The sequence below is a fragment of the Jaculus jaculus genome, chromosome 12 (genome assembly GCF_020740685.1).
Source record: "Jaculus jaculus isolate mJacJac1 chromosome 12, mJacJac1.mat.Y.cur, whole genome shotgun sequence".
Taxonomy (NCBI): Eukaryota; Metazoa; Chordata; class Mammalia; order Rodentia; family Dipodidae; genus Jaculus; species Jaculus jaculus.
Genome location: NC_059113.1, coordinates 22,840,000 through 22,856,397, shown reverse-complemented (window position 1 = coordinate 22,856,397; position 16,398 = coordinate 22,840,000). Strand labels below are relative to the sequence as shown.

The 16,398-nt window shown below is 43.0% G+C and overlaps 1 protein-coding gene across 1 annotated transcript; it reads right to left on the bottom strand.

Annotated features, from left to right (window-relative positions):
* Window positions 1-10,203: 10,203 nt before the first annotated feature.
* Window positions 10,204-15,031, bottom strand: Got1l1 (glutamic-oxaloacetic transaminase 1 like 1). Its single transcript, XM_045130558.1, has 9 exons — window positions 14,917-15,031; window positions 13,786-13,967; window positions 13,335-13,446; window positions 12,987-13,096; window positions 12,726-12,818; window positions 12,467-12,617; window positions 11,641-11,806; window positions 10,606-10,748; window positions 10,204-10,358 (listed from the first exon to the last, which is right to left on the bottom strand). Exons 1-9 carry the CDS (start codon window positions 15,029-15,031, stop codon window positions 10,204-10,206), a joined length of 1,227 nt encoding a protein of 408 aa, XP_044986493.1.
* Between the last annotated feature and the right edge of the window lie 1,367 nt (window positions 15,032-16,398).

The window sequence follows — 16,398 nt, the reverse complement described above, 5'->3', positions numbered from 1 at the left end:
TTCCTACTTACACAGAAGTCCAATCATCTGTAGCTAGAATCCACATGTGAGAGAGAACATGTTGCGATTGGCTTTCTGGGCCTGGGTTACCTCACTTAGTATAATCCTTTCCAGATCCATCCATTTTCCAGAAAATTTCTTAACTTCATTTTTCTTTACCGCTGAGTAGAACTTCATTGTATAAATGTGCCATATCTTCATTATCCACTCATCAATTGAGGGACATCTAGGCTGGTTCCATTTCCCAGCTATTGTGAATTGAGCAGAAATAAACATTATTGAGCAAGTATCTCTAAGGTAGTGAGATGAGTCTTTAGGATATATGCCTAGGAGTGCTATAGCTGGGTCATATGGTAGATAAATTTTAGCTGTCTTAGGAACCTCCACACTGATTTTCACACTGGCTGGACCAGATTGCATTCCCACCAATAGTGTAGAAGGGTTCCTCTTTTCCTGCATCCTTGCCAGCATTTATTGTCATTTGTTTTCATGATGGTGGCCAATCTGACAGGAGTGAGTTGGAATCTCAATGTAGTTTTAATCTTCATTTCCCTGATGACTAGGAGTATAGAACTTTTTTTAAGATGCTTATATGCCATGCCATCTGTATTTCTTCTTTCGAGAACTCTCTATTTAGTTCCATAGCCCATTTTTTAATTGGGTTGTATGATTTATTATTTAATTTTTTTGAGTTCTTTGAATATCCTAGATATTAATCCTCTATCAGATGTATAGATGGCAAAGATTTTTTCCCCATTTTGTAGGTTGCCTCTTTGCTTTATTCATAGTGTCCTTTGCCATAAAAAATCTTTGTAATTTCATGACGTCCCAATGGTTAATCTGTGGTTTTATTGCCTGAGTAATTGGGGTTATATTCAGAAAGTTTTTGCCAGGACCAATATGTTGAAGAATTTTCCCTCCTTTTTCCTCTGGCAGTTTCAGAGTTTCAGGTCTGACATTAAGGTCTTTAATCCATTTAGATTTAATTCTTGTGCATGGAGAGAGAGAGAGAAGAATCTATTTTCATCCTTCTACAGATACATATACAGTTTTCCCAGCACCATTTGCTGAAGAGGCTGTCTTTTCTCCAATGAGTATTTTTTGACATTTTTGTCAAATATCAGGTGTTTATAGCTACCTGGACTTACATCTTGGTCCTCTATTCTGTTCCATTAATCTACATGTCAGCTTTTGAGCCAGTACCATGCTGCTTTTGCTACTATGGCTCTGTAGTATAGGTTAATCAGGTATGGTGATGGCACCAGCCTTATTTTTGTTGCTTAAAATTGTTTTAGATATTTGAGAATTTTTGTGCTTCCAAATGAATTTTTGGATTGTTTTTCTATTTCTGTGAAGAATGCCATGAGGGGATGAGAGGTAGGAGGACGGGGGAGGCTGTGTCAGAGAGGGGCCGTTGGGCACCTAGTTCCATACCCCTTCCAGCTGCAGAACCTTGGTTGAGCAGAACAGTAAAATGAAGACAAGAGAAAAAAGTTTCCTTATTTAATTGTTATGAGCCTTAAATGAAAATCAGTAGAGTCGGGTAAGCACCCAACAGCCTTGTTAGTGAGCACTATTTTGGCTGGATTTCTTGGAAGAAGCAAACACGCTTACTGACAGTCTCCGCAACCAAAGCCCCATGTCTCCAGTGTTCTGGTCTGGCTTCAGTAAACAGACAAGTATATTAAAAAGTGAAAACGGGGCTGGAGAGACGGCTTAGCAGTTAAGGCATTTGCCTACAAAGCCAAAGGATCCTGGTTCCATTCTCCAGGACCCACGTAACTCAGATGCACAAAGGGGCACATGCATCTGGAGTTTGTTTACAGTGGCTGGAGGCCCTAGCATGCTCTCTCTCTCTCCCTCTTTCTCTGTTATAAATAAATAAATAAATAAATAAATAAACAAATAAATAAGTAAATAAATAAAATTTTAATTCCATCTCAGCATGCAGCAATCCTAATGATAACATTGCCCATTTCCTCCCATTCCTAACACATCACCTATTTTTAGTCTTTTATCTGTGGCCTACACACATGTGGGTTTGTATAATTGATTTATTATTTTACTATTTTTTGAGGCAGTCTCCTATATAGCTCTAACCCTTAATCATCATGTCTCAGGCTCTGGAGTACTGGGATTATAGACATATATATGCCACCAACCCTGCCTTGTGTTCTTTTGTCACTTCATATATAAGCGTATCCCTTGCTGCTCCTTTTTTTTTTTTTTTTTTTTTTTTTTTTTTTTTTTTTTTTTTTGAGGTAGGATCTCTCTCTAGCCCAGGCTGACCTGGAATTCTCTATGTAGTCTCAGGCTACTCTTAAACTCACAGTGATCCTCCTACCTTTGCCTCCGGAGTGCTGGGATTAAAGGTGTGTGCTACCATGCCTGGCTTGCTACATTTGTTTTTTTTTTTTTTTTTTTTTTTTTTGAGGGTCATACTCTAGACCAGGCTGACCTGGAACTCACTCTGTACCCCAGACTGGCAATAGTCCTCTTAATTCATCTTCCCTAGTGCTGGGATTAAAGGCATGTGCTACCATGACCAGCTGCTACCTATTTTTAGTAAAAGTTATCTTAATGGATGTATAACATTCCAGAAAATCCATAGCCTTACCCTTACTTTTGTTTTTTTACTGTTATTTTTTGGTTTATCAAGGTAGGGTCTCACTCTAGTCCAGGCTGACCTGGAACTCACTAGGTAGTCTCAGGGTGGCCTCGAACTCACGGTGATCCTCCCACCTCTGCCTCCTGAGTGCTGGGATTAAAGGCGTGAGCCACCACGTCTGGCATTACCCTTACTTTTGGATTCTTTAAAATATTTACAGATTTTGGGCTGGAGAGATGGCTTAGCAGTTCAGCGCTTGCCTGTGAAGCCTAAGGACTCCGGTTCGAGGCTTGTTTCCCCAGGATCCACGTTAGCCAGATGCACAAGGGGGTGCACGCGTCTGGAGTTCGTTTGCAGTGGCTGGAAGCCCTGGCGCGCCTATTCCCTCTCTATCTGTCTCTTTCTCTCCCTCTCTCTCTGTCACTTTCAAATAAATAAATAAAAATGAACAAAAAAAATTTACAGATTTTCATTGAATAATGCTGCAATATAATCTTTGTTAGTAAAGCCTCTTTAAAATAATTTATTTCAATACTATTTTGCCTTTAAAGTTTACATGTCCAGGGGCTGGTGATATGGCTTTTCTGCTGTGGTTGATAATTCCTTATACACCTTCACTTTTTGGCACAAGAGTGTGTTTTTCTGCTTATTTCTCTCCCTATGCTGCTTTGGTGTGGCTACTATGCCACCATCTTACCTAGAAGCCCTCCCCCATAACAAACGTGTGTGTGTATCTATATATGTATATATTAATATATAATATATATATGTATATTCCTTTCTCTTCAGCATGAAAGATCCCTTCAAGTATTTTCTGTAGAGCTTGTTTAGTGGTTTTATATTCCTTTAGCCTGTTTTTATTGTGGAAAGTCCTTATTTCTTTGTTGATTTGGATGGAAAGCTTTTTTTTTTTCCTTTTTTCTTTTATTTATTGATAATTTTAAACATGCATGTAATGTATTTTGATTGCAACCACTTGTAATTTATTTATTTATGAGAGTACGCGTGTGAGAGAGAGACAGAGTAGTCACACCAGGGCCTCCTGCCATTGTGAATGAACTCCAGATGCATGTGCCATTTTGTGCATCTGGCTTTACATGAGTGCTGGGGAATCAAACCTGGGCTATCAGACTTTGCAAGCAAGTACTTTTACCTGCTGAGCCATTGGATGGAAAGCTTTTATGGATAAAGTAATCTTGGTTTACAGTTGTTGTCTTTCAGAACTTGGAATACATCATTCCAAGTCCTTCTGGCTTTAAAGTTTGTGTTGAGTAATCTGCTGTTATTTTGATCAGCTGGCTTTTATATGTGACTTGATTTTTCTCTCTAACTGCTTTCAATATATTTTCTTTTGTGTGTGTGTGTGTGTGTGTATGTTTAATACTTTAATTATAACATGGTAGTGAGAGGTTCTTTCTTGATTTCATCTGTGTGGCATTCTAAAGGTTTCCTGTATCAGTATTGGCATTTCTTTACCTATTTGGGGAAATTTTCTCTATGATTATGATTTCATTGAAAATACCTACTTTATTTGGAGTGAAATTCTTCTCCTTTCAATATACCCTGTTATTATGTTTGATTTTTTTCTTTTCTTTTCTTTTCCTTTCTTTCTTTCTTTCTTTCTTTTTTTTTTTTTTTTTTTTCGAGGTAGGGTCTCACTCTAGCCCAGGCTGACCTGGAATTCACTCTGTATTTTCAGGATGGCCTCAAACTCATGGTGATCCTCCTACCTCTGCCTCCCAAGTGCTGAGATCAAAGATGTGTGCTACCACACCCAGCTTGATCTTTTCATTTATTCCTTTTTATTGCTGAGCTGTGCCCCATTTTTTTGCTTCTTTTTTTCTCAATTTTTATTAACATTTTCCATGATTATAAAAAAATTTAAAAAATGGGAATACCCTCCCTCCCCCACTTTCCCCTTTGAAATTCCATTTTCCATCATATCCCCTCCCCATCTCAATCAGTCTCTCTTTTATTTTGATGTCATGGCCTATTCCTCCTCTTATGATGGTCTTGTGTAGGTAGTGTCAGGCACTATGAGGTCATGGATATCCTGGCCATTTGTCTGGAAGAGCACGTTGTAAAGAGTCCTACCCTTCCTTTGGCTCTTACATTCTTTCTGCCACCTCTTCCGCATTAGACCCTGAGCCTTGGAAGGTGTGATCGAGATGTTACTCAGTACTCCAGTCACTTCTTTCCAGCACTATGATACCTTCTGAGTCATCCCAAGGTCACTGCCACCTGAAAAGAGAAGATTCTCTACCCAAAGTGAGAGTAGCATTAATATAGGGTATAAATATTAAGAGAAGTGCTTACTGGGCAGTTTGGTAAGCATAGTATATACATTTTTCCAGACATCAGCAGATGTTACACCCCTAGGGCTCATAACTACCCCTGTTTTAAGTTTTCAGTATCATGGATGCATTCCCTCTCATGGAGTGGGCCTCCAGTCCAATTGGAGGGCAGTTGGTTTCCACCATGACAGACATGCCACTATTGTACCTGTTGGCTCATTTGGCCTGGCTGGCCAATTATAAGGCTTGCAGTGTCCACTGTTGAGTATCTTCACTGGTGGTATCTCCTCCCATTGAACTGTATGTAGAATGGCTTCTTTCAGCTTTCTGTCAGATGGTCTACATGGAGGAGGTTATCAGCTCAGTTCCAGCAGGATTTCTCAATGGCCTTGCAGTCCAAGTATGTGGAGTCTTCAGCAATAGGGTCTTACCATCTATTCCTGGTGGGAAACCAAGGGCCTCGGCAATGGCCTGTAATGTTTTGGGGTTATCAGGGACCTCCCTGGCCAAAAACTCACTGGAGGTATCCCATCCCTGGCAATGAAAAATTTCTAACAATGGTCTATGGCTCCTTAGTGTTCCATTGTCCAAAACCGGAGGATTCCATATGATTTATTTGCATCCTCTTAGATTTTGATTAACCTTCCCTCCACCTTTCCTTTACTCAATCTCTTCCCCTGACCTCACTTTGGGCCCTTTCACCCCCATTAATCTATTCTTCTACTTACATATATACAATACCAACCTATTAAGTACCCTCTTCCCTTCCTTTCTCTTCCCTTTATATCTCCTTTTTAACTTGCTGGCCTCTGCTACTGAGTTTTTTCCTTCTCAAACAGAAGCCTAATCATCTGTAGCTAGGATCCACATATGAGGGAGAACATGTGGCGCTTGGCTTTCTGGGCCTGTGTGCCCCATTTTTTGACATACCACTTTGTTGAGCTAGTTAAACCCATTCGCCTGTTGATAGGCACTTTAATTGTGTCCAGTTATAGTCTAGTCCAAATAAAACTGCTATAAACACTAGGCATAAGGCTTTTTTTTTTTTCAACAGGATTTCACTCTAGCCAAGGCTTACCTAGAACTCACTCTGTAGCTCCAGGCTGGCCTCATACTCATGGTGGCCCTCCTATATCAGCCCGAGTGCTGGCATTAAAGGCATGTACCACCATACCTGGCTTCACAAGGATCTGTATGAACATACATTTCTTTTTGATTTTTTTCTTTAAATTGGAATAGGGTCTCATATAGCCTAAAATGAGCTTGGACTTCTGATCCTCCTGCCACCAGGCATGATGTTGACTGTGGTTTTAGCTGTGGTAGCAGGAGCATAAACAGCTGGTCACATTGCATCTGCGGTCAGGAGGCAGAGAGAGGTGAATTGCTGGTGCTCAGCTGGCTGCTTCTTTCTTTTTCTTCCTTTTTTTCTTTTTTGTTGTTTTTGAGGTATTGTTTCAGTCTAGGCCAGGCTGACCTGGAATTCACTCTGTATTTTTAGGGTGGCCTCAAACTCATGGCGATCCTCCTACCTATGTCTCTCAAGTGCTGGGATTAAAGGCATGCTCCACCATGCCTGGCCTGGCTTCTTCTTTTATTCCATTTTATTCAGTTTGGGGCTTCAGCCCATAGGCTATTGCCACTCACATTCAGGGTGAATCTTTCCTCCTCAGTTAAACCTCTCTGACAAATGCCTCACAGACATGCTAGAGGTGTGTATCCTAGGTGATTCTAAGTCCAGTCAGGTTGACAGAAAAATTAAACATCACACTGGCACTGGTATGTTCAGTCTTTAACTCTGCATATCCCTATTTGCTACTGAAATTAAGCAACTTATGACTTGTTTTATGGGTCAACCACCTGTGTTTTTTTCTTGGTGAAGTATCTGTTGAAATCTTTTGCCCGTTTAAAAATATTTCATTGTTGGGAGCTAGGGAGATGGTTCAGTGGTTAAAGATGTTTGCTTGCAAGTCTGCTCTTCCAGTTCTGCTTTCCCTGGTACCCACATAAAGCTTGATCCAAAGCAGTGCTCATGTCTGGATCTCAGTGCTCCTACAGCCACGGGAGGTGGAGCCAGCATAATCTGGAAGCTCATCAACAGCACTGGCAAGAGAAACCCTGTTTCAAAAGAACTTGGGAGGAGAGGAGAAATACCGAGGAGAGCTCATGGCTCTCCCTTACCAACAACTCGCTATGGGGATGGAGGGCAACCAACTCTGGGCCTGGGACTCACCTGCAAGAGCCTATAGTTTTAAGGTTAAGCTTTTTCTACTTTCTGTCTGCAATGTCTCCCTTTCCCCTTGATTGGTGGTTATATCTTGTAGAATGCTAGTCAGAATGAGGATTTTTATGGAACTGATTCATATCTTTTGTACAATTCCATTCCTACCCTTCCTAATCCTTACTCTCCAAGCCCTTCCTACTCCTGATATTCTTCCCTCCCCTTTCAGTAGGTCTTCTTCTCTCTCTCTATTTCTTCTCTCTACTGGCTTCATTCTAGTTTTGTGCTTACTACCATTTGACTTGTCTCTAATTGATCCCAGTTAGGAACTGCAGATGAGAGGGTACATGTGGCATTTGTCTTTCTGTGATTTTGCTTAGAATGATTTTTTCCCAACTCCATCCATTTTCCTGAAATTTTTATTATTTCATTCTTTTCTTTGCTGACTTCTTTCTTTCTTTCTTTCTTTTTTTTTTCGAGGTAGGGTCTCACTCTGGTCCAGGCTGACCTGGAATTAACTATGTAGTCTCAGGGTGGCCTCGAACTCTCGATGATCCTCCCACCTCTGCCTCCCAAGTGCTGGGATTAAAGGCGTGCACCACCATGCCCGGCTCTTTCTTTCTTTCTTTCTTTAAGAAAGAAGGAGGAAGGGAGAGAATGGGTGCACTAGGGCCTCTTGCTGCTGCTGCTAACAAACTCCACATGCATGTGCCACTTGGTTCCCTTGGCTCTGAGCAGATACCGGGAAATGGAACCTGAGCTGTCAGGCTTTGCAAGCAAGTGCCTCCAAGCTCTGAGCCATCTCTCCAGCTCCTGGTCCATTTATTTACCTTTATGCCACACTATCATGACATATAAGACTTGAAATTACATAGTGCCATTCAACTTTGTTCTTGTTCAGTCATTCTGGCAAAGTTTTTTTTATACCCTTTGAATTTCCATATTACTTTTAGATTAGCTCATCAATTTTCACAAAAATGATTACCATGTTAGTGAACAGTTTGAACATGTTAAGTCAAACTTGTGATTTGTTCTAAAAGAAGTAACTTGATGAATGCAGACAGTTGCATGCAGTTGAAACCATACATATACATACACACACATACAGAAAACCTCTCAGTTCCTACCCATGACTTCAGGTTACCTCACATTACTAGCCATATGACTATGAACTGAACTGGGTCCTGCGAATGTAATTGCTGGATTATATTAACAGCTATATACTTACTTCCTTCCAAGTATGGCTTTCACTGTTTCCCATAAGTTTCAACATGTTGTATTTTGGTTTTGTACATCTTCAAGTATTTTCTAATTTTCCTTGGGGTTATTGCATTGACACAATGATTATTTAGACATGTGTTGTACAATTTCCATATTTTTATGACTTCCCAACCTTTTCTTCTGTTATTGATTTCTAACTTTATACTGCTTGCCACTGCAAGCAAACTCCAGATGCATGCACCCCTTTGTGCATCTGACTTACATGGGTCCTGGAGAATCAAACCTGGGTCCTTTGGCTTTGCAGGCAAATGCCTTAACCACTAAGCCATCTCTCCAGCCCAGTCTATGATTTTTAAAACATATATATATATACATATATATATATATGGAGAGAGTGAAAATGTATACACAAGGCCTCTAGCCATTGCATATGAACTCCAGATACATGTACTACTTTGTGCACCTGGCTCTATGTGGGTACTGTGGAAATGAACCCAGGCTGGTAGGCATTGCAAGCAAGCCTTTTAAATTTCTGAGCCATCTTCCAACCCAGTCCATGTTCATGCCATGTTTTCCCCTGACATCATGAAGCTTCCCTTTAGGACTATAAGACAAAATAAAGCCTCTCCTCCCATCAGATGCTTTTGGTCAGGTGTTTTGTCCCAGCAATGACAAGGTAACTTCAGTGTGAGGGGAGAAGCAGATAAAGGTGGAGAAACCATAGAACAAGCAGCATTGGCTTGACATAGAGAATGCAAAGAAGGGAGACAGGTAGAGAGGAGAGTTGTAGGAGAAAAAGACAAAATCAGGGGTGGACAAGTGAGGTTTGTGTAAAGATTGAAGAAAGAGAGGTGAAGGTGTGCTGACAGCTAACATGGCATTATTCAGTTTCTCAGAAGGCCGAGGCTCAGGGGTCCTGAAGGCCAGGAACCCCGCTCTTTGGCAGAGGGTGTTGTACAGGGAAACACTAAGGAGAAAAATGAAGACAGAAAGACACAGAAGACAAAAACAAAATATTAGTAGATGGCACCCCTTCCACACGCACTCACACAGCCAAAGGAAACCATAGAGGATAAGAGCAGAGTTGGGGCCAAACTGGCCTGCTAAGATGACCACAGGTCCTGGAAACAGGGTGGGGAAGGAGCCCTGCACCTAACTTAACGCCGGGTCTTCTGCTGTCTGATGATTCATGAGAAGAACTCGCACTCACCTCCACCCATGGTTTGCCCTGCACGTCACCGCATCAGGCTGTTACTGAGTTGTATTTTTTTTTTTTTTACTTATTATTTACTATTTTAAATATTTATTGACATGTTTGTGTATAAATGTGTCTGGGCACTCCAGGGTCTCTTTCTGCTATAAATAAATTCCCATCTAACTTTATGTGGAGGGCTAGGGAATTGAACCTAGGCTGGCAGGCTTTGCAAGTAAGTGCATTTCATAGCTAAGCTATCTCCACAGTTCCCAATTAGTTATGTCATATAATTTTATAATACAGCTATAACTTAATACTTTTTTTCTGGAGCTCTGTGAACCATCCTCACAAATTATTGAATTGTGATAGGGGACTGTGTGGGAACCTCCAACTTATAGCTGGTCAGTCAGAAACACAGAGACACACATGTATAGGCCACGCCACCAGTCTTACAGCTTTTTTTTTTTTTTCCATTGCTTTTGATGGCTCAAGGCCTTAGCATTATAGATGCTCAATATATGTGAGATGGCCAAGAAAAGTAGACATTGTCTTTTTGAAAAGATAACCCTCTTTACTGAGGCTTATCTCAGAAGAATTGTAGCACAGGATTTTTTTTTTTTTTTGTAAAGACTAAAGCTTTTATTCCAATCAAGCATTATTTACTTTCTTAAGATGCCTGTGAGTCTCTTGTGAAGATCACTGCCTCATGGATACTCTGGGTGATGTAACTGATGTTGCTGGTGTTGATGCAGGTGAAGTTAATCCGACTGTTCTTGGGGATGTAGATATGCTTCTTCTTGACTAGATATTCCACCTGTTGATCTGTGAAGACCACGGGATCTCAGACCCTTTCATTCTCCTTGCACCCAGGCAGAATCATGCAGGATTAGAAACGTCAGTGTTTCTGGGGTCCTAGAAGGGCCTTTGAAAAAGCAGTTCCACATTCCCAAGTATATAATGAAATCCTGGAGCAAAGCTATGGACTGGTGGTCAACTAAGTCAGTGTTTGATGTTCAACTACAGGTCCAAAGGTGAGGAAGCAGCAACCCAGGCCCTCCAGGACACTTACAATTGAGTCCCAGATAGCCATGGGACCCACTCTGTTCAGTGATGTGATCCCAGGAACCAGGAGTCCCCAGGAGTCGGAGCTTCTCCTTCACTTTCTCCTTGATCAGCATGATGTTTTCTACAATCCCTTCCAGACTTTTCTTCCTGACAAGGAAGGACAGCAAGACAAATATGTGAAGGCTTCCCTGCTTTCCAATCTCCTTACTGCCTTTTCCCTCTTGCTACCTTCCAAAGCTCTTGGCTGAGCACCTGAACGCACACCAGCCGAGCCCAGGCTCTGAGGTCTTTTTAAAGTTGATTTATCTTAGGTATTTTGTTACTGTTACAGGAAGCTGAGTAATGCAGACCTCATATTAATTTAAGACGCTGACAGATTTTGTAAGAATAGCAAGTTTCTAATGATTTCTTTCTTTTTCTCCTTCCTTCCTTCCTTCCTTCCTTCCTTCCTTCCTTCCTTCCTTCCTTCCTTCCTTTTTTCCTTCCTCTCTCCTTTCCTCCCTCCCTCCCTTCCTTTCTCTTCTCTTTCTTTCTTTATTATTTTTATGTATTTATTTGCAGGGGAGGATGGGCATGCCAGGGCCTCTTGACTTAGTAAACAAACTCCAGATGCAAGCACCACTCTGTGCATCTGGCTTAATGTGGGTAATGGAGAATAGAACCCCAGCCATCAGGCTTTGCAAACAACTTCTTTTAACCTCTGTACCATCTCTTTAGCCCCATTTCCCCCCCACTTCCTTTTTTTTTTTTTTTGAATTTTTAGCTAGTACACAAACTAATGGGCCTTACCCTGAGGCTTTCTAATTTTCTGAAGTGTAGAAGTATTCAAATAAATCAATGCCCTATGTCCAAAATGAATGTAGGCCCTAAGTAAAATTTGATGAATGCAAGGACGAATAAGCAAGATAAAGAGGCTTTTCTTTTTCTGTGTGTGCGGGGTGGTGGGGAAAGTATCCAGATGATTCTTGTGAAGCGGCAAGTCTGCAGGTACCCAGGGGACTCTGCTCACCCTTTCCTGCCCTAAGCCTCCTGTCCTCACCATTCTACCAGCAGAGCGTGGTTGCAGAGGATGGAGGTGATGATGCGCGCGCCTGTGGCAGGAGGGTTCAGCCACAGTGCCTGGGCGTAGTTCATCAGCTGCGAGAGGACGCACAGCAAGTGTCTGTTGCTCAGCGCTGCCACGACGAGCACCCCCACTCCTTCATCTGCAGCGTTGGGAAGACAGGCTCAGCCTCCGTCTCCTCCCTTCCAGTATTGCAGAAGAGAAGGTTGAGCTAAGGGGATGCCAGCCCAGCCCCACCCCGCCAGGGTGGCATCTGGCCTCAGGAAGTTGCCATAGCCTCTTCTTTCAGAAAAGAAGTATCTATAAGCAAGTCTTCAAGGAGGAAGTAACTTGAAAGATTGCTGTCTTCCCTGCTCATCTTCCAGTTGAGGAACCACAGGCCCAAAGGGTGAAATTATTATAACCAGAGTAGGTTTGGGTAGCTTGGGTAACACAACTCAATTTCTACCCCAATGGTGTTCCCTTCTGCCTCCACAGCACCTTATCTAGAGTCCTGAGCTCCTTCCAGGGAACAAGTAATGTCAAAAACATTTGCCACCTGGAGGATGGTCAGGGGAGGATAGTTAGGGACAAGCAAAGTACAAATATATATATATATCTATCTGTATATACATCTATCTGTATATATATATAAATTTCCATATATATATATACATATATATATATATGGAAATTTCATAATGAAACATTATTTTGCAGGCTAACTAAGGAAAGAATTTAAACAAAACAAACTTCACTTCTGTTACAGGCATGGTACCACTTTTGCACCATATGCTCCCTTTTCCTCCTGCCCATACCATACCATAAATGCCAAAATTCTTGGACAGAGACTGGCTGCAGAAGAACTCAAAGCCTACAGACACAAAGTGTTTTAAGATTCTAGAATCTTCTTCCAGGTCACCAGTGGATAAGCCTTGACAGGGAATGTCAAAAAATAGGAATATCTGCTTGCTCTGCAGGAGAAAGGAGAAGCAAAAGAAAAAAAAAAAAAAGAACAAGAAGCTGATGGGAAGAGAGCAGGTGGCGAGCGGAAGTAAATTCAGGTGTGATGTTGTTCTCACCTTAATGATGGACATCAACTTTATCCACTGACTTTGTGTCAACCTGCAGTCGACAATGTTCCCAATTACAAGGACGCAGCCCACTGGGATATGCTGAAGGAAGAGACTGTCTCGTTAGGCACCTGCTTTGCCAGGCAGAGATGGCACCAGGAGGAAAAATGTTTCCCCACCAAAGGCAAGCCTAGTTCAGTTCTTGGGTGAGGGAAAAGATAAGACTATAAGTCAGGTTTGGGAGAAATTTCTGGGTAGGGACCCTTCTACCTCAACCACTTCGAGGAATATGTCCGGGTCTGTAAACAGCTTCTTGGGGTTCCAGATGCAGTATTCATAAACCGTGAAGCCTATGGCCTGGAAGACGGGTCCATACAGTTCTGTGGGGACATAGACTCCCATCAGCTGGGTATGTGGAAATGGAGGCGGAGTTACTGGAGAATGGGGCGAAAGTACTGACTGATGTTAGAACATTAATAAGAGGAGAGACATAGGTTGGCATAGCCACCATTTTTCTCATGGCAGAAAATTCATGCCACAGTGGGAGTTACAAATGGGGTGGTAATTAAGATCAGGGAGCAGGAATCTTTGGCCACCCTTATCATGAACCGCACTCACCTTTTTGAGCTGAGATGATACAAACTGTTTGAGCATCTCCACGCCAAATCCTGAGGAACTGGGCCCCAAGCTGGAAGGCCCCGCTGTCACCAACAGTGTGCACGCCCCCTACCTGTCAGCACATAATAAGTAGAAGTAACATTTTAAAGGAGTGAAAGCAATATTCCACCTCAGACTCAGATTTCTGTCTTTCTTTGGTGCTGGGAATTGAACTGAAGGCCTTGTACATTCTAATCACGTGCTTAGCCACTGAGCTGCACCCGCAGCCCCTTTCTTGAATGAGCTTTCAAATCAGCAGTGTGAGTGGATGCATGTGAATGACTGGGTGAATTTAGGTTCAGATCTTTGCTCTGCCCCTCAAAAGGGAAAGCTGTGGACTTCCTGAGTCTCCACCCCACCCAGTCCTGCTGAGTTTAAGGTGGTGCAGCTGTTTCTCCACGCCATATCTCACCCTGTTCTCCACAATGGCTTGGCTGTGCTTTCCAAAGAGAAGTTCCAAGGAGGCCTGGATGAATGATTTCATGCCCATCATGGGCAAGTATTCATAGTTCAGAGAGGGATCCTGTGCGATCTGCAGACGGATTTTTTGCACCACGAGAGAGACCCAGGGGTGGCCGTCATCGGTCATACAGACTGGGGGGAAAACGTAGAGGCAGCCCTGGATGTTGGGCCTCAGAGTCTCCAAGGATGGCTGTGCAGCAGCTCACAAACCACAAGTCTGGCCTGGGCTCTTCTCGAGGTTCTGGAAAATTGTCTACGAAAGAGTACTTTCCTCCCCCCCCCCTTTCTCTTCTTTCCTGTTCTTTCTCTCCTTTCCTCCTTCCCATCCATCTATAAAACAGTGAATCTGTATAATTTTTGTCTTTGAAAACAACACCAACAAAAACATATAGCTAAGTCAGACACATGTCTGTAATCCCCACACTTGAGAGGTGAGGGTAGAAGGATCAGAAGTTCAAGGCCATCAGCAGCTACATAGTGACTTTGAGGACAGCCCAGGTTACACAAGATTGTCTCACACAAATAGAGAGAAGTGAGAGGAGCAATGAGCAGGCTTTGGCAGCTCAAGAGCAGCTGGGGCCCCTGCAGCCCAAAGCTCAGGGTAGGAAGGAGGGCTGGGCACTTACCAAATCCTTGGAAGCTCCCAGTGAAGGGCAACAGGCATGGAATGACCTGGAGCCCTCTCTGTTCTTTTTAAATTTTATTTATTTTTAAGATTTATTTTTATTTATTTATTAGAGACAGAGAGGGGAGAGAGAGGCAGGAGGAATAGGCATGCCAGGGCCTCCAGCCACTGCAAACGAACTCCAGACACATGCGCCACCTTGTGCATCTAGCTTATGTGGGACCTGGAGAATCAAACCTGGGTCCTTAGGCTTTGCAGACATGCACCTTAACTGCTAAGCCATCTCTTCAGCATCCCCCCAACCCCCCGCCATTCTTTAATTCTGTGGAAAGTTCTGTTAATAAGCAAAAGCCTTTCCATTTACAGAGGAACAGGCCATCACCCTTTTTTCCTTCTTGCCACAGGCAGTCACCACATAGCTAGAAAACCTTGAACTCCAAAATGACTGACTCATACCTCTGTAGGCCAGGAACAGTTTTTTAGGGTAGTCATCTTGTTTATAAGCCTTTAGCAAGCTGCCTTCTAGCTTCTCGGCAAAGGGCACATCCTTGAACAAAGAAAGGCTGGACATAGCTGAGGGGCTGTCGAACCAACACCAAGACTCTCTTTCAGGGCTCCTCCTTCCAGAACCTCAACAGCTCTGATACAGAGACTGGACCCCTGGTTGTCAGAACAATAGAACCTCACAACTGCCAGTCTCCATGGTGGCAATGCACAGGGCCCATGGGAACATTCCATGGCGTGGGAGGGATAGTCCCCTAGGAGAACGGGCAGAGGGAAGGTGTGAAGGAGGACATGGGATTCCCAGGTGCTTTTTGCTAACTCACTGCCTTCTGTAGTCCCAGACATCTAACTCAAATGACAAGCCAGCCTCTAGAGAATAGGATAAGGCCAGCAGCCAAGGAGCTACACAGGACTTCCATATAGAAGCAAAAATTCCACACCAGCCTGTGGAGACCAGAGGAGGACACTGAATGTCTGCCTCCATCACTCTTCCATCTTACTGAGGCAGGGTCTCTCACTGAACCTGGCGCTTGCTGTTTGTTCGCTTTTCTCTGGCCAGTGGGTCCCAGAGATTCTCCTATCTCTGCCCTGCTCAGCGCTGGTGTCACAGGCATGCTCGCATTTCATGGGAGTGCTGGGAATTGAACTCAGGTCCTCATGCTTGGCGGCCAAGCACTCTAACCAGTTATCTCCCCAGTCCCTAAATCTACTTTCGTTTTGAAAGGGGACAAGTGAAAATCCCAAGTAACATAGTAATCTCATGTCACAAAGTAAGACACGTACAAAAATGACGTTTACTTTTTAGTGCTAGGGGTTGAACTCAGGACCTGGAATGCATTGTGCAAAGGGCCCAAAATTTGAAAAGCAGTGAAAAAAATACTCTGTTTTCTTTTTTTTAAAATTTTTTTTATTATTTATTTATTTGAGAGCGACAGACACAGAGAGAAAGACAGATAGAGGGAGAGAGAGAGAGTGGGCGCGCCAGGGCTTCCAGCCTCTGCAAACGAACTCCAGACGCGTGCGCCCCCTTGTGCATCTGGCTAACGTGGGACCTGGGGAACCGAGCCTCGAACCGGGGTCCTTAGGCTTCACAGGCAAGCGCTTAACCGCTAAGCCATCTCTCCAGCCCTACTCTGTTTTCTTTCATGGCTATTTTATCTTATAGTTTTATGTTTTTTTAAAAAAATATTTTATTTATTTATTTGAGAGAGAGAAAGAGGCAGAGGGGAGAGAGAGAAAGAGAGAGAGAGAGAGAGAGAGTGTTTGTGGTGGTGGGGGTGCAACCGAGCCTCCAGCCACTGCAAACGAACTCCAGATACATGCGCCACGTTGTGCATCTGGCTTAGGTGAGTCCTGGGGAATCCAACCAGCGTCCTTTAGCTTTGCAGGCAAATACCTTAACCGCTAAGCCATCTCTCTAACCCTACTTTCTTT